The 18160-nt window shown below is 53.2% G+C and overlaps 1 protein-coding gene across 1 annotated transcript; it reads left to right on the top strand.

The window, feature by feature from the left end:
* The first annotated feature begins 3118 nt into the window (after window positions 1-3118).
* Window positions 3119-17489, top strand: LMCD1 (LIM and cysteine rich domains 1). Its single transcript, XM_018068774.2, is given in 8 exon segments — window positions 3119-4274; window positions 6038-6293; window positions 10999-11080; window positions 11083-11141; window positions 11144-11297; window positions 11300-11325; window positions 15696-15911; window positions 16523-17489. Coding segments are annotated over 8 exon segments (1041 nt in total). The 5' UTR covers window positions 3119-4185; the 3' UTR covers window positions 16682-17489.
* Window positions 17490-18160: the final 671 nt, after the last annotated feature.

Below are 18160 nucleotides of genomic sequence, written 5' to 3'. Positions count from 1 at the left end.
AAGCAGTTTGTTGACACGGGCCTGGTTTTATCTTTTTATTTTTTTTAAGCATTACAAATGTCTTCAAACTCTTTATCTTAAGGTGATGCCAAAGTTCAGCTGCAGTTCCCGGATGGGCTTGGGCATAGGTGGAGCCTGAGATAGTTGGAGCATTTGTTTCACATTATCTTACTGGGTTTGGGTTTTTTTGCAGTGTCTTGCATATTTTTTTTAAAAGAAATCTCCTTTCATGCCTATGTGAGGAGCTGGAGCAGAGCAGTGAGCAGAAGCTCCGTGTCTGGGCAGGACGTGCTGCTGAGCGGGCAGCGGCGCCTGCTCCGTTTGGGCCCTGCACAGGGGTGGGAATGAGAGTGGCTCGACTCTCCCTCTGCTTCCAAGGGGGTGAGGAATCACCTTCTCCTTCAGAGACCTGGCTGGGCTTTCAGGACCCTTGAGGAGACACTGCCCAGAGGGATCTGAGCTTGCAGGGCATGGCAGTGCTGCAGCTGGTGGGCAAGTGCACCCAGGCTGCTCCTGGTGCCCTGGCAAGACCTGTCTGTGCCACAGGGATGTCCCTGAAGCTCCATGGGTCACCTAAGCAGCAGTGGGGATGAGCTGCCATCTCAGCACCTTCCCCTACTGCTGCAGACCTGCCCCTCCAAGGGCAGAGAGACCTGAGCCATCTCAGGAGCCACGTGTTGGCTTGAGGAACCTCCCAGTTTGCAGAGTGTTTCCCCCATGTGTTTTCCTGTAGCTCCAGACTCACGTGGTGAGAAGCCTCCTGCTGCTGACACTGCAAGCAGGAGTTCCTGAGGTGGTCACAAAATCATGAAATCCTAGAATGGTTTGGGTTGGAAGGGACCTTAAAGATTATCTAGTCCCAACCTCCTGCCCTGGGCAGGGACACCTTCCACCAGCCCAGGTTGCTCCAAGCCCCATCCAACCTGGCCTTGGACACTTCCAGGGATGGAGCAGCCACAGCTTCTCTGGTTGTGCACTGGAGCTCCTGGTCTCAAAGGTGTGGTCTCATCCTGGCTAGAGCAGGGCAGAGGTGGGAGGGCTGGGGACCAAGTCTCCTGCACATGCCTGAAGCTGTATGTGCCCAAAAGTAATGGCTCAGACTTCCTTGGTTTTGTCCTGGAGAAATGGAACCCCAGCTTTTGTTTAGAGCCCAAAGGCCCCTGGGAGCACTGGTCAGACACGTCCATCCACCTGAGCTGGCTGTTCACCCACGGTGCTGTGGGGGAGCACCCGTGGGACCCCAGCTCTGCCCACTGTGGCTGCAGGACACTCACCCTACCCTTGGCAAGGGACAGCAGTGCCCAAACCACTGCTGGCAGCGTTTGGAGTGAGGAGCAGTTAACCTTGATTGAACTTGGGCAGGGAACAGGAATCATGTTTGAACAAGTAGAATAAATTACCAAGAAAGGGACTTGTTCTCACTGAAGCAAGGAAGTGGCATATGGGGTTTGTCTCTGTGTGGGGGTCACTGGCTGGTGCCACCCCAAAGGGCTGTGAGTTCTTGCAGTGACACTTCCTTGGACTCCAGTGTCAGGTTGTTTTAGGAGGGCTTACATGCTGCTTCTTGCTACTGACCATGCTTTTCCCTGGGCTTTTCCCCTTGTGTGTAATGAACCTTTTCCCAGTGAGTTTATTTAATCCAGATGTTTGTATTTTAGATAAACCACCACTCACAGTGCCTTGCTGATACTCAGCTTCTGTCTGACTCACTAAGATCAGTCAGTTAAACCCATCAGTCAGTGGGTACCTGGCACATGGCTCCAGAACTGGCGGGATTGTGAATGTTACATGGAAATCTTAGATGCCTTTATCCCTCCTGGAAAGCTGAAGAACCAAAAATGTCCTCTCTTTCTGGATATTAGAGACAGAGTGGAGTGTTTGGGCATGTTAAGGTCATTTTTAAGATTTACTTTTATTAACTCCTGGGGTGAGAGGTCTTTTCACTGGCTTCAAAATCTTGGGACAAACTGCAGGTGGAAAATTGAGTGAAAATTACAGGTGAAAGATGAGGCAGAAGTGAACTAGCAGTCCTAGGGCAAAGGGAGCTGAAATGGGCCATTTTGTACCCCTTTGTGTTTTTCCAGGATGAGCAGCCTTGTGTAGAGATTTATTAGTTCTGGGCAAAAAAAAAAAGGCATGTAAAGGCCTGTCATCTACCTTAAAACTGGCAAACAAACCTCTGGTCATTTCTAGAACATCTGTTTATAGAACCTTTGTCCTTGTTAGCAAATTTTACTTGTTTCCAAATAAATGAAATGTCTTTCCTGAGTGCCATCAAATGACCTCATCCTCCTGAAGGCTGCAGAATGAGTTTGAATGTCAGAGAAGACCGTGGGGTGCCCCAGATCCATGCAGGAGCTTTGAGGACCCTGGGAGCTGGTGCTGGAAGTGGGGGAGGTGGATGCAGAAGGAAGGAGTGCTGAAAGCATCTTCACTGGCTTCACACCCGAGCAGAGCTGCAGAACCTGGAGCTGGACAGAGCTGGGGCAGCACAAGGGCCCCACAGGACTGGGGAGCAGCATCTGTTCTTTCACCTGTTCTTTTACTGCTGTTGATCCCTCTCTTTGAAAATAGGTTTTGGCAAGAGCAGCCTCTGCCAGCGTAACTGGTAGTGACTGAAATAGTGTATGATCTTGTAATGAAAGACTGTCACAGCTCAGAGACACATAGAATAGGCTCAGATTCCGTGGGCAGGCACCAGCCTTCCCCAGCACTGGAAACCTGTGCAGCCTTGCCTGTGCTTTGCTGGAGTGTGAGCCCTTGAGCCTGTCCCAGGACCAGGGAGTTGGGCATTGATGATCCTCGTGGGTCCCTCCCCAGTCAGGATGTTCTGGTATTCAGACGGGCTCTCAGGATATGTACAGGTCTTGAATAGTCAGTGCCTAGAACAAGGGAGATTAAAGATCTTCCATAAAAGCTCAATAAATGGGAGCAGGGCCCAAAAAGGGGCTGGGAGGTGCGAGCCCTGTGCGTGTCATGAGCCCTCATGGGAAATGCAGACTGTGAGGTCCAGAGTGGTCAGAAACCTGCATGGGAGGTCAGAAACCTCCCCCTGGCAATGCCTGGGGACTGAAGGTGGTGTTTTTTGCAGCAGTGGATGGTGGGTTAAGCCCCGTGGTTTGATCTCTGACTGCACAGACTTGGGTCTGCTGAGCTGGGGTGACCGTGGTGCTGCCATTGCTCCTGCTGGGCCTGGGACAGTCCTTGTTTTCCTTCAGCTCATTTTTACAGGGAACAAATGTGTCTTTCAAGCAAGAGCCTGACAGTTCCTGTATAAACATCCAGGCTGAGATAAATCCAGCGTCTCGTGGTGTCACCTCACCCTGGTGCCTCCTGCAGCACTTTGTTTTTGTCTCCTGCCATTCCCTCCTGCGTTCTTCATGTTCAGAGAGCTGTGTTTGATAAATTCATGGGACAGACACTGAAATAGGTTTATTTACCAATGGTATTGGCTCCTGGTGTGGATTTTTGCTCTTGTCTCTCCTGTTGGGAGGTTGTTTGGATGTCTCTGCAGCAGTGAGTGGCCATGGATATGAGTGACTTTTTTCTGTGTTCAGTGAGCAGCACAAAGTGCAGCACAACTGCATCCCTGCATCCCCCATGTCCCCCCCTCACCTCCCCAGAGCCTTTCCACTGTTTCCTGTTCACTGTGGAAGTCACCCATAAAGCCCAGTGCCAGAAGCATGGAAATGTGCCACATGCCCAAAATACCCTTGGAGAAAGACCAAGGAGGTCCCAGCTGCAGTAAAACAAGTTTAGCACCAGGTTATGGTAACACACCTCCATGTCTCCTGTGTGATCTGAATTGCACAGATCCATGAGCAATACATGACCTGTACAAACTGAATCAAAATCACCTTTAAATGAGACCTGAGGTCTCAGTGGACGAGGTGAAGGTGGCTGCCCAGTGTGGCCACGTTGACTGGCTTTGATGTGCCATCCCCTCCATGCTGTTCCATTTTCCCTCACTTTGAGGTGAACCTTCATCCCAAGCATCCCTAAATGAATGTGTAGTGGGGCTGCATGGACATGGTCAGTTGGCATCTGGGAGGTTTGAGGCTTCATGGGACATAAGGAATGGCTGAAGAAGTCAATGTCTGAAGGACAAAGCACACTCTCAGTGCTCTGTCTGGGATAACCCCTGAGGATAAAGCCTCTCCAACAGGGTGTCCTGCTCTTTTGCAGATGTCGGGGAGCCAGCCACAGATGGGGAGAGCTGTGCCTTGCCTGCGCTGCCGAGGGACCTGCATGGGCTTCGAGCCACACTCCTGGAGGTAACTCCTGTCCTGGAGGGGCCCTGCCTGGCCATGTCCTTGGGTCCTGTTGGTGTTCAGCCTCTGGGGACTCTGAGAGCAAAGTAGAGATGCTGAGCTGAGGGGATGCTCGTGCCCCTGCTCTCCATCCCCCTCCTCACTGCTCCTGCTCTTTTATTCTTTGGGTTCAAATCTCATCTACAAGTGCTTAAAGCAAGCTGAGGCTCCATGCAGTGGGTTTGTCCCACTTTTGCTATCACTCTGCAGCCTGCTGTGCTTGGCCAGCCCCCCAGTGCCCTGCAGTGTGTGTGTGCCAGAGCACAGCCCCCTGCCTGCCACACGCTGCCCTCTCAGCTTGTTTGGGAATACTGAAAACAAGCACAGCCCTGCTGGCTGTGGAGGCAGGGAAGTGCAGACCCAAATGACAATCCCACGTGGTCAGGAGGAGCTGTGCTCAGTGCCTGGCTGTCACCCTTGTCCATGGGCTCAGAGCTGGGGTGTGCCCAAGAGACACGGGCTCAGCCTTGGTGCTGTATCTGGTCCCATCCCGCCTCCTCCCAGCTGAAAGGCTGTGCTTAGTGCCAGAACGTCTCATTTGAGATTTCATCTTCAATATTTCCTTTTAAGAGCACTAATTGAAGTGAATAGCCACTGGTGGCAGTAGCTGGTGGGAGCTGCCCAGGCCAGCATGCCCTGCTCGGGGCAGGGATGGGAGGCTGCTCCCTGCACTAACAGCACAACAAAGGGGCTTTCAAATGGAAGGCAGCCCTACATATGTCACTAATTAAAAGAGAATTAGTGCCCCCTGAGCTGCCTTGCAACACTGGACTCCTTTCTGTGTGCCTGCAGAGCTCCGGGGTCTGTATGAGTGCGTAGCAGCAGCACAGGAGCCTGTGGCCCAGCTGTGCTGGCTGCAGCTGGAATGCCTTGGACACTGTCAGCTCCCTGTTTTGATACCTCAGCTGGGTGGAATCCAAACTTTAAAACACTCACTTGGTGGAAGAACTACTTTTTTTTTGTTAATTGACTCCATTAGAGGCTGGTTTGACTCATTCTTGCTCCAGGATCCTGCTGAAATCCTCGGGATTATGTCAGAATTACTTTGTCCCTTTTGTTACTAGTGTTTGATGGCAATGCTGGCCAGCAGAGAGGAGCCTTAGACATTTGTCTGTGTGATTTATAGCTATTACAGTTCAAATTATAGTCAATTAAGCATCAGTTCCTTCTAGCAATCACTTTTTTAATGCCATGTAAAGCTTCCTAAGAGGTGAGGCTGGTGCTGGGCCATTGGAGTCTGATGAGGAGACTGATCTCCAATTTAGTGATGCTTGAAGGGGTTTTTGAAGCTCAGGGGAAGCAGCAGCTCCCCACAAGTGGGAGTTTTTGTAGTGACAGGACAAGGGGGAATGGTTTCACACTGACAGAGAGCAGAGTTGATGGGATATGGGAAAGAATTCTTCCCTGTGAGGGTGGTCAGGCCCTGGCACAGGTTGCCCAGAGAAGCTGTGGCTGCCCCATCCCTGGAAGTGTCCAAGGCCAGGTTGGATGGGGCTTGGAGCAACCTGGGCTAGTGGGAGGTGTCCCTGCCCATGGCAGGGGGTGGAGCTGGATGAGCTTTCATGCCCTTTCCAACCCAACCCGTTCCATGAATTGTACTGAGCCTTCTGTCCTGCAGTGTGACCCTGGGCTGGGTTTAACCCCTGGAAGAGGCTGACACTCCGTGACCCCCCCGCCTCCCACAGCCCAGCTCACACCCAGAGGGTGATGTCTCTTGTGGCCCACAGGAAGATCTGCAAGTCGTGCAAGTGCAGCCAGGAGGAGCACGGCCTGAGCTCGGAGCTGGACGATGACCGCAAGGTCGGGCGCCTGCTGGCCGACTCCAGGTACTCCTCGCTGACCGCGCGGCTCAAGGGCGGCGACGGCGTCCGCGTCTACAAGAGGAACCGCATGATCGTCACCAACCCCAACATCTCGGGCAAGGACCCCACCTTCGACACCATCACCTACGAGTGGGCTCCCCCGGGGCTCGCCCAGAAGCTGGTAAGGCTTCATTTCATCCACGGCCTGTTGGGTGGGTCACTGAGTCAGGAACAGAACTCAGCTCTGGAATAAAGTTATTGGGGAAAAACAGTAAATCCTGGTTTGCCTCAGAGAGCAGAGGTGAACAGAGCACTCTGTGTTTTGGAAAACCATATGAATAAGCAGAGTAGGTAGGAGAGGGGGATGGAATGCCTTTGGGGTTTACAGGTTGGTTTACATTTCTAGGAGAAGTTTTAATGGAGTTTACAAGTAGAAAGCTCAGTCTGTTGGTAAAGCTCATATCTAATGAAAGCATTGCTGAGGAGAGATCCCATCCCTGCTGTCCTACAGCCCTGCACAGCCCACGTCAGCATCTGCCAGCTCCAGGCAGGATGTGGGAGCAATTCCTCCAGGCCTTCCTGGGGTGTCTGGGCTGGGCAAGCAGAGGAGCAGGAAGGGGTTTGACTTCTCCTGGTGGTGGGCAGTGTGGAACAGGGTGGGCACTGGGTGGTTGTGCCCCCGGGCCCCCCATCTCCTGCTCACAGGGAGCATCCCTTCGCTGCTGGAGGATGTCCTCCCCTGGGGCAGTGGGCTCAGAGCCTCCATTCCCAGGGCTCCTCACACTCCCTTTGAAGAGCAGCAGCAGCCCAGCCCTGTTCCAGCAGACTTGTGGAGCTTCCTGCCTCCGGGAACAGGAGCAGGAAGGCTTCTCGTGCCAGGGCATGTGAGCCTGGAGCAGAGCTGAGCTCTGTGCTGAGAGTATCCTGCTTGCATGGGCAGGAGCTCTGCCCACCTCTGCTGCCAGAGGAACCCCTCCCAGATCCAGCTCTGGAGCTAGGAATTTTTTTCCTTACAGTTAAACATAATCTGGCCCAAATAAAAAATATTTTGTAAAGAGAACTCAGGATAAAAAGAGTGTGGTCCTTTGCCAAGGCCTGGATCTGAAACCAAGCCCCCAGCCCTGCTCCACCTCCCTCCCCTGCCCAGTTTCCTTCCGGACAGGCTGTGTGGGAAGGGATGGAAGTGGTTTTCGGTGTGTGGAAGTGTGAGCCAGCAGAGCATTTCTTGAAGGAAAGCATTTAACTGGCTTTTCACTGTGCTGTGGTATAAAACCATTCTGTATTCCACTGTCAGGGGTGGGCAGGGAAGAGCTTCTGCTCCTCGGATGACACAAATAGCTTAAAGCTGCTGAAACTGCAACCAGATTTTTTTGAAGAAGAACTGGAGATACGAATGTGGAAGTGCAGCTGCAATCCCCAGGGACAGACTGGTTAACTCTCCCTAAAACCCAGCGGCCCTCAGCCCGTTGGACAGGCTGACTGGGGGGTGTGAGCTCTGTACTGGGGATGCACAGGGGGCTAATTGGAGCAGCACTGGGCTTAACGAGGGGCCGTGACCCTGGTGCCCCCCTGCTCCATCATGTGCCCGCAGCCACCTCTGCCCTCCCTGTGCTCTGGGGGGAGCTGGCCCAGCAGGAATGTTTGTGTGACCAGTGTTAGCCTTCCACAGGTCCCAGGGGGAATCAGGGAGCTGGTGAGGGATGGGCAGAACAATGATGGTGCTCTTCCCCCAGCCTAGGATTTCTGGGGAACCCGGGATCCGTGGCGGCTGCGGGGTGGTGCTGCCAGTGCCTCGGGCAGGGCTGGCTCCTTGCCCTGAGGGGTGCCCAAACTCTGTGGCTTCTGGGCTGATTTCATCTTTCATGGCCCTGCACTCTCTCCCTTGGGAGTGTGTGTTTGGAGTGACCCTGAATGCAGCCCTGTGGGAGCCCAGGGGCACTGGGGAGTCTGGGGACACAGAGGGGCCCTGGAGATCCCAGCTCTCCTCTTCCTGCAGCATCCAGCTCCATCCCTGCAGTGCTGGCAAGGGGCAGCTCCAAGGGTACAAAATATTTCTGTTTAGGTTTTATAGAAAGAACTCAGGGTAAAAAGGGCAGATGGGGAGCATGGTCCTGTGCCAAGGACTGTGTCCAAAAACAAGCCCCAACCCTGACCCACCTCCCTGAAGGTGGGGGGTCAAAAACTTTATGAAAGCTTTTGATGTCTTTATCGTGCCTGGATGTGCTGGAATATATCTTGGTTCAAATAAACAACGTTCAGGAGCTTGGAGACAACGTTGATAAATTTTGGCTTGAAGATCAACTTGACAAATTTTGAGGAGAAGAGCTGGATGTCAGCCACTCTCGGGATAGTTTAAAGGGGATTTGGGCCAAAAAGCTGTTAGTGCATAACTGCCTCTCTCCAGTGGTTTCCTTCTGAAGGCAGGCTGCAGACTTGGGATGGCTTTTAACCTCACTGGGCTGAAGTGGTTGGTCAATAATAGGAGGAAGTTCAGAGCACGTTCTCATTAAGCAGTGCCTGGAGAAGTCATGAAGTGGATACTCAGGGTCCCTGGGGAGAGGGAGAAGAACAGGTCATAAAATAGCTCCAAAATCAGTAGTGAACAGTGAAATCCTAAAAATGCTCTTCCTTAAAATTACCTGCACCCAGGCAACGTAGTGAAGCATTGACTGTAACAATATGTGGTAGCAGCAGACGTAGCAACTTTTTATTATCCTTCATGTCAATGTTTGGTGTCAGGTTGGATTTTTTTTTTTTTCCCTTATCTTTTCTCTGGACACATTTAATGACATCTGCAATTATATCTTCAAGCATTCCCTTGATCAGGAAGTGACATCCCATCACATGTTGGGGCAGATATTGAAACCTGTCCCTGAGCAGGCTTTAAGGAAGGCTCGAGGTTTTGCTTTTTTTGCTCTCAGCACAGACACTTTGTGTTGGGAATGGAGAGGCTGCACTGGAACAGGAGGCTCCAGGTGCCCACGCTGTTCTCCTCTGTGTGAGTGCTCATTAGTCTTGGCACGTTGGTAGTGGGTTGAGAATCTTTCCCATTCAGATCCCACCATGTCACTGCTCTGCTGGAGCTGGTGCTGTGGTGAGGGCCGTGCAGGGCAGCACGTGCTGTCCTGGTGTCCCTGGTCACACAGCAGCGGGTTTGGTTTTCTCTTTGCAGTTGTTGGATACCACCGGCAGTGCCTGTGTGAGCCTGGGAGGAGCTGTCAGGGAGTTCTTGTCCCTTTCTCCTGCCATTCCTATTAGGATTCCTCAGGCCTGTAAAAGCCATTAGTGCACCGGATCACTCCCCCAGCATCCTGCAGTTCTCCAACCTGCTGTTCCTGAGCAGCCTCTTCTTCCACAGGGCACAGCCTTCCCAGGAAACTGGACATCAGCCCTGCCATTGCACAGGGACACAGTGTACTGAGTCGTGATGTCTAATATCCCAGTGTACAGTGATTTTAACTTACACCCCAAGATGCAGGGAAGAAGCCCTGCTTCCATTAAATCATTATCTGTTGCTAGTTTCCTCTCAGGAATTCTGCCTGGCAGCACTGTTCTCTGGCTCAGAGTAGCCCAGGTGGAAGGGACTTGGAAGTTTTTCCCAAGGTGATGAGTTGTTCAGTGCTGTGCAAGCATTTCTGTATTTAAAAGCCTGGCCCAAACCAGCCCATGTGCCACAAACAGTTAAATCTCTCTGCTAATTCTTTTTAAATTGAGTTCCCAAGTGCTGACCCAGTAAGAAGCAAATCTAATGCAGCTGGATGCTGGTCTGACAGGGAATGGCAGGGAGCCAACTGGCTGCCCTGTCACTCTTCACACTACAATAGGAAAAATGCCGGAGTGGGAAACTCCCTTCCCTTGTCCCCAGCCAGAGAAGTTAACTGTGCAGCCCCCACGTCCCACAAGCACTAACCCAGCCTGGGACAGAGATGGGCTTACTCTGACTTTAAGGTAATGGCAGTTGAATTGGAGATTTATTTTGGATATTGTCTTGGCATTTCCTTTCCATATCACAGGGCACTGGAGACCAAATACCTTCCCTCTGCTGGGAAATCAGTAGTGGGGTGGAGTTGGTGCCTGTTGATGTTCCAGACCCAACTGCTATTTAACTACTTTTTCCTGTATTAAGATAAAATTTTTAATTGATAAAAGGGGATATTTTACTGTAAACTGTGCTCTGTGCAGCCCTGGGGGCTCTGGGATGGCCTGGGTACAGCCCCTTACCCACTCCCTGCAGCTCTCGCTGTCCTAGCACAAGGCAGAAGGAAACTGGTCTTGGATTTTGATGTTTATGGGCTTTTAGACTTTTCAGCAACCTTGTTGTCAAATTACACAGAAAAGTATCCTGGTAGTGCCAGCAAGGGAGGGTGTGCTGGGATCTGGGTGTGAGCCAGCAAAGCAGGTCTGTCCATGCTGCTTTGCTTTCCTGGGCAGGCTGGGTTTTGTTTGAAACAAAACAAAACCTCTCCAAAAACAGGCAACCTGTTTTTGAGGGTGAAGTGATTAAGTACAGCCTGCCTGCCACTGGCATCTGAGCCAGTTCAGCCTTTTATTTCCAAACTGTGGGTTAAAACACCTCAAAGGGAGAAGGGAGGGGAAGGGTCACGTTTTCTGCCATTACTCCATGAGTGGAGCGTCCCACACCAAGCTCCTGCTTCCCTGCCACGGGCAGTCAGAGTAACTGGGTCTGTCCCTGTCCCAGGCCATGCAGTAACTGGGTCTGTCCCTGTCCAGGCCATGCAGTAACTGGTCTCTGCCCATCCAGGCCATGCAGTAACTGGTCTCTGCCCATCCAGGCCATGCAGTAACTGGTCTCTGCCCATCCAGGCCATGCAGTAACTGGTCTCTCCCCGTCCAGGCCATGCAGTAACTGGTCTCTCCCCGTCCAGGCCATGCAGTACATGGAGCTGATCCCGAGGGAGCTGCAGCCGGTGGCGGGCACGGACGGGGCGCTGCAGCGGCGGCGGCGGCTGGCAGGCAGCTCCCGCTGTACGACCAGGACCCGGCGCAGTGCCGCGGCCTCGCCGAGGGCGCGAGCACCGCCTGATGGAGGAGTTCGTGAAGAAGTAAAGGCGAGGCGCTGGGTGTGGGGAGGTGGCACTGCCGGCCAGGCCGGCAGCCGGGAAAGACGAAAGGAAGCCCCAGGATAAGAACATCGACTCCAGCAAAACCCCCGAGTCCACCAACGGGCCCTGGAGAGCGTGGCCGGGCACTACGTGAGTGCTGGGATGGGGATGGATGGGAGGGATGGGATGGGGATGGGATGGGATGGGATGGGATGGGATGCGGATGGGATGGGATGGGATGGGATGGGATGGGATGGGATGGGATGGGGGCACAGGGGGATGGTGCTGCTCCGGGCTTGGGGAGCCTTCAGGAATACAGTCAGTCTCAGCTGGATGGGGAAAAGATGGCACCAGCCAGGGTGGTCTGTTCCTTGTCACCATCCTGCTCCCGTAGGCTTCTCCACCCCTGCTGCAGGTGCTCAGCCACGTCGTGCTGTGCCTTGGTGCAGCTCTGGGAAGCACCCTGGAGAGACCCTCTGCTCCAGCAAGCCCTGCTGAGCACAAGGGGCTGTCTGACAGCGGTGAAAGGGTTTCTCCTCTTCCTCATTGCCCTCCCTCCACAGCAAAGGCCAAGGTGAGGGGATTCTTGCTGTAGGAGCTGGTGATTTCAACTTTGGAATCTTGGCAGCTCTGAAAGGTCGGGCATCCCTGGATGATACGGTTTAGTGTGTGGTGGTATTCAGTTGAGGATTAAACTGATGAGCTTGGAGGTCTTTTCCAATCTTAATGCTTCTATGGTTCTGTGATGTGAGCCAGTAAGGTACTTGCAATCAGAAGCTGTTTCTCTGTGAGTTAGTGTTTCCAGGTGGGCTTCCAGCCCAGGGTGAGTGGAAAGACCAGAGCTGACGGGAGGTGATGGCTCAGTGCAGTTACCACAGAGCTGTGAACATGGAGACGGTGCTCCCAGGGCTGTAATTATTGCTCTGGGGAGATTTAAACAGCCACCCTGTGTCCCTGGGAATACAAATACATTTCCACAGGGAAATGATTGAGATTCTCCAACACCCTTTTAGATTTATGTTCCCCCAGCACTGTCTGGAGTGGCCTCTGTGGCTGCTGAACAGATGCTTATCATAAAATATGGTGAGTGGAAATATCTTGTCCTGGCCTTTGTGAGAGTGACTTGCAGCAGAGGATTTAAAGCTGAAAAAACAAATGGTGTCCAAGTGTTTTTAAGAGGAGATTTTTTCCTGCCATTCCTGCACTGAGGTTGACATGTTAAGAGCAGTTTTCATTTTCGGTCCATATTGGGTAATGTCTCCCCTCTGCCATGGCCTGTTAATGTGCATCTGACTTTGAGTCCAGTGGCACAGTAAAGGTTTTCACTATTGCAACAAAACACCGAATTGGACAAAGAATTGTAAGCTAAAAAAATAGCCTAAAAAGGAAGGTTTCCCTTAAACATTTCAATAAGTTGTCATAGTGATAAAGGTTTACTTAAACTGCAAGTTTGTCCTTTCAAATAAATAAATACATAACTGTGATGTTATTCTCCTTGATTTGAAGCATCATTTTTCTCAAGGCACCAGCTGAAAAATGGAACAGCTTCCAAAACAGTGGCAGATCCAGTGGGATGGCCACAGCGTGCAGCCCAGTGCATGGCAGAGCCATGGCAGGCCCAGTGTCAATCTCTGTGAAGGCAGCTGAGCTCAGGCAGCTCCTGAACTCTTTTGGGCTGCAGAGAGGGCCATCACTGCTGTAAGTCTGTCCCACAAGCTGAGTGTTCTCTACCAAGCACAAGATTATCCTTAACCCCCTCAGAAGTGGGGACTCCTCTGGTGTTACAGGTCACTGGGCTGGAATCAAATGGAATCCTGAAGCAAGGGGTCCAAACTAGCAGCTGTTCCCAAAAGCTTGAGGCCAGCAGTGCAGGGAGTGCTCTGGGGAAGGCTGGTGCTGTCTGGGAGCTCCTTCCCTGGGAGCTGGCACTGTAGGACAGGAGCTGCTGAAGAGAGCAAGCTGAGAAAAGCTTAGGAGAACAGGACACTTTTTTGGCCAACACCTCTGGTAATTCAGCTAATAAAGTCTTCACTTCTCTCCGTGCACAATGGAGATGTAAAATGAGCACCAATCCCATCTCAAATTGGAAGAGCCCCTTTTATGTAGTGTGTAAATGGCAGGGGATGGAGGTTATATGATGCTTGGAAAAAGCCCTGTGAAGAATTTTTCCCTGTGAAGAATTTCCATAGAAAGAAACACCAAAATAAGTTGGTTTTTTGACAGTTCTTGTTGGCGATAAACTTGAGCTCAGGGTTGGAAACTGCTGTGTTTGTTCTCACTTTAGATCCTGCAAGATAAGCAGAGCTGGGATGGTGGGTCTGTGGCTTCTCGGGGCTGACAGAGCAGAGGCAGCTGCAGGGTTGGGTTCTGGGGCCCCAAGTCACCCAAACTTGGTGCCTCGGGGAGGTGTCGGGGGTGGAGGGAAAAGGCCTCAGTCCCGTATGGTGGGTGCAGAATTCCTTGGTGCCTATCCATCCACGCTGCTGGTGTGCCAGGAGTGCTGCTCTATGCCAGTCACTCAATGCTGTTCCTGTTCCTCCAGAGCAGAAATCCCACAGTTTCTGTGCCGTCTCCCCCTTCATTGATGCTGGGCTTGGAGTGCTTGGAGTCTTGGAGCCCTCCGAGGTGGAATGAGCATTGTCAGCAGACATATCCCCTTTCAGCAGAACAGCCAAGCCAGGAAACATTCTGTCTGTGCTCTTGTGCTGCCTCTTCTTGTCAGAATGGATTTCCTGGGAAAACAGGAGATGCCCATCAGCGCGGTGGAACCGCTCCAAGGGCGGCGGGTGGTTACTGACAATCCAGCTGGATGAGGGAGGAGGTGATGGCAGAACGTGGGATGCTGGAAGTATCAGTGACCAAACGGAGAAAAGGGGGTGTAGATAATCCCGTGGCCTCCTGCTGTGTATAACAGGAGGGATGAGAGTCAGGAAACACTGTAGATGCAAAGGTCAGTGTCTCAAGCTCTCACATGTGAGTAGGTGGAAGGGGCTGGTGATGGTGGTGGAAATCTGTCCCCTCCCCTGTCTCTGCCCCATCCCTGATGTCCTCCTGCAGCTCAGGGACTGTTAGTTTACCTTCTACTGAAAAATCTTATTTTCGTGTCTCTTCTTTTCTGGAGCAACATGGTCTAGCAGAAGGTGTCCCTGTCCATGGTAGGGGGTCAGAACTAGGTGATCTTTAAGGTCCCTTCCAACCCAAACCATTCTATGGTCCTATGATTTCACCCACCTATTAGAAGCTGTTGACTTAAGTCAGGGTGTTGATAAGTGAAGTTGTCACCTGAGCAGAGGGACATTCCCAGTCCCAGTCCCTGTGCCACCTGGAGCAGGGACAGCACTGTGCCAACGCTCGGGTCGGGCACAGCAGAGTAACCACGACACGTGTGACACACAGGCAGCTCCTGCTGCCTCAGCCAGGCTGCTGCAGGGATTGCTGGTAGAAATCCAGCCATGGCGCTGCTGAAGAGATTCCAGCTGCTGCTGAAGAGTGTTTCTTGTCCGGAGTGACGAAGGCCAGACTCGGAAGCTCTTCCCCTGACCTGGACTATCCAGCTTCAATGGGAATGGGACAGCATCCTGTCAGCCTCTGAGTGGAGCTTTAGTGCTGGCTCTGCACTAGTCACAGGATCGCTCTGTGGGCACACATAAACAGCCAGTGGTTGGTCTTGTGTGTAATGTGCACGGATGCTGTTAATCCTGAGATTAGCCATGGCTAATTCTGGCTCTTTGGCCTGTTAAATGGAAAATGCTGTTCTGAAACTTGTGGAGTGACATCTGAGTTAGGCACAGATAGAAAGCAGTGAGAAAAGACCAAAGTTCCTAATCTCTTTGTAAAATTACATCTTTGATGTGCTGCAGTGCTGCACTGTAGGAATTCTTAACTCTGTCTTGCAGGACCTTGGGATTCCAGTGAAGGTTTTAGCCTGGGGGATCCCAAAGGGCAGTCACTTGGCTGGTGGTGGGTAGTGCTGTTCCTACCTGCCCAAGGATATGGCTGGAAGAAAGTGAGCAGTAGTCTAGACAAATATATTTATAATTACTTTTGATGTGTATTACAGCTTGACACTGTCCATAGGTAGCACTGGTCCAGGTGTTTGCCCAGGATGTGGAGTGATAGTCCTGGGGATGTTGGCCCTGCTGGCCATGGGTGCCCTATGATGCCCTGTGTTGTCTGCTTTTGATTGGCACTGTCCTGCTCAGTGCTGTGGGACGTGGAGCAGCAGCACAGCAGGTCCTCCAGGCCATGTAGAAGTGGGAAGCGTTGAGGACACGCTTGGAGATGAGTTTGTTCTGTTTTGCTACCGGGGCTTCTGACCAGCTGTGTGGTTCAGAGGGATGCAGAGAGCACATCTGGGAAGGGAGGATCCCTCCCAAGACCTCCAAAATAAGCTGCTCAGCACCCTGTCTTCCCCCTGTGCCCTGGAGCCAAAGGTGCTTCCTCGTGGCTGCAATCCCGCAGGGCTTTGAGCCCCGGGACGGAGGGTCCCGCTGCCCCTCACTGCCGGCCTCTCTCCGCAGCGCTGTGAGACCTGCAAGCAGGCGGTGCCCGGGGACTGCCCCGTGGTCTACGCGGACCGGGCCGGCTACTCCCGCCAGTGGCACCCGGCCTGCTTCGTGTGCTGCCGCTGCTCCGAGCCCCTCGTCGACCTCATCTACTTCTGGAAGGGCGGGGCCGCCTGGTGCGGGCGCCACTACTGCGAGAGCCTGCGGCCCCGCTGCGCCGGCTGCGACGAGGTACCCGAGCCCTGACCCCTGTGCCATAGCCCTGACCCCCTGTGCCACAGCCCTGACCCCCTGTGCCACAGCCCCCCCCCCCCTGGGGCGCCCCTGTGCCACAAGCCCTGCGCCTGTGCCAACAGCCCTGACCCCTGTGCCACAGCCCTGACCCCCTTGTGCCAGAACCCTGAATCCGCCTGTGCCAGAACCATGACCCCCTGTACCAGAGCCCTGACCCCCTGTGCCAGAACCATGACCCCCCTGTGCCAGAGCAGGGACCACTCAGAGACCCTCTGATCCAACCAGTGCCAGGACAGGGACCAAACAGTCTCTCTCTACCTCTGCCAGTGCTGAGATCCTGGCACAGGCTCAGCCAGGGCTTCTGAGCAGCCTGGTCTACTGGAAGGTGTCCCATGCCCATGGCAGGGGGTTGGAACGAGGTGACCTTTACAGGTCCCTGCCAACCCAAACCATTCTATGGTTCTTTTATGTACCCATTCCCACAGCCTGGCCCCCGCGTTGACGGGCTTGCCCAGAGGTGTAGGGCTGGCTGTCCCTGCTCCTGGCACACTCCAGCTTGGCGAGAAGGTGGCAATAAGCAGTGGTGTGTCTCTCTGTCTGTGCCATAGATCATCTTCTCGGAGGACTACCAGCAGGCAGAGGGGCTGGCCTGGCACAAGAAGCACTTTGCCTGCCTGGAGTGCGAGACGCCGCTGGTGGGCAAACCCTTCGCCCTGGCCAACACCAGCCTCCTGTGCACCATCTGCAGCCAGAGCAAGCGCCTCTGAGGGGGGCAGCCGGGGCCCCACGGGCCCCCCAAGGTCCCACCAGGACTGGGGGCATTGGGCAAGTACAGGAGAAGGAGAAGGTTAAAGAAATTAGAGCCTGAGTATTCACTTGCATCCAGCACAGCCCGGGGCGGGTATTTTCTTGGGGTCCTCTTGGATCTGAAGGGAACCCTTATGCCCATGGGTGGGAGGTGCATGGCATACCTGGCAAGGAGGAACTGGAAAGGAGGGGCTGTGCTGTGCTGGTTTTTATCGTCTGTCCAAGCTTCTTATGACTAAGATCTTGCAATAGTATTTTGGAAATAACACATCTCAACAGTAACTTCTGGCATACTAAACCTACGGTCATGGTCAAAACCAAGGGGTGTTTGTGGTTTTTGAAATCCTTACTGGAATTAGGCTGACAGGCTGCTGTGGCTGTGCTAGGGCAGTGGGTTTGAGGAACTTGATCAACCTTCTAAAAGCAAATGGTGTAAAATTGCAGCCACACGCAGCCGTAGCTTTGTCCTCTGCACGTGCAATGGTGTAAAACCAAGGAGTGGGCACACAGGGGGATGGGCTCAGCCCTGTGAGAGGGGCAGGGCACAGCTCTACCTGGGCAGCAACTGGCTCAGCCCTGGAGCTGCAGCCATGGAACTGGAACACAAAGAATTTTGTGGAAAACCGCTTTCCAGCGTAAGGTGTCTTGGGGGGCAGGGAGGGTGTGTCCCTGAGATGCTACAATGCTACTTTACCCTGCAATACATCAGTGACCCCTCCAAGTACCAGGGAGCTGTACCTTCCCCTCTGAGCGAGCAGCACCTCACCCTGGGCTCTGCCCTGCTTCTTGTCCCACAGCTCTCCCATCCCCTCTTGGATCTGATGGGAGTGACACTATCCCAGGATCCAGCACTGAGTCCCTGAGAATTGTATTTGTTCCCTACATCGAGCAATGTCACTGAAAACATTGGCTACTCCAGGCTGGCAGGTGTCTGTGTGCTCAGTCTGTTTTCTTACATTAAAAATCTATGTTATTTGCCAGAGAACTGGAGTAGTTTCTCACCAGGGTGAGTGTGCAAGGAGCTCACAACTGCTGGGGGTTCTTTTTGCTCAGAAGACACTGGTTTCTCCTCACAGCCTGTTCCGTTCAGAGGGTGTTTGCTTGCCTCTGATCAAATAACCTGGAGATGAGAGCTGGGTGGTGCTGTACCTGCTGCGGGGTTGGAGCAGGGGAGCTGTGGGCCCTCAGCCCCTGCCCCAGGGGTCCCTGCTCTGCTGCTGGGGGGAGCAGGGCAGATCCATCCCTGTGCTGGAGCAGGTGGAGGGCCATACCTGGCTGTGGGTGCAAGAGCCTCTCACGCCTCCTCCAGCCCTGTGCACAGCCACCGTGGTGGGTGGAACTCCTGGGAGCCCTGGGGTGTTTGGAGGGAGTCAGTGGGAAGCTGGAGCGGAGCAGGGAGGTCCCAAGGTGCAGAGAGAGGTGAGATCTCCCCCAGCCCC

The sequence above is a fragment of the Manacus vitellinus genome, unplaced genomic scaffold (genome assembly GCF_001715985.3).
Source record: "Manacus vitellinus isolate BGI_N305 unplaced genomic scaffold, ASM171598v3 scaffold_14_pilon, whole genome shotgun sequence".
Classification (NCBI taxonomy): Eukaryota; Metazoa; Chordata; class Aves; order Passeriformes; family Pipridae; genus Manacus; species Manacus vitellinus.
The sequence above is the reverse complement of the archived record's forward strand: the minus strand, read 5'-3'. Positions and strand labels throughout refer to the sequence as shown.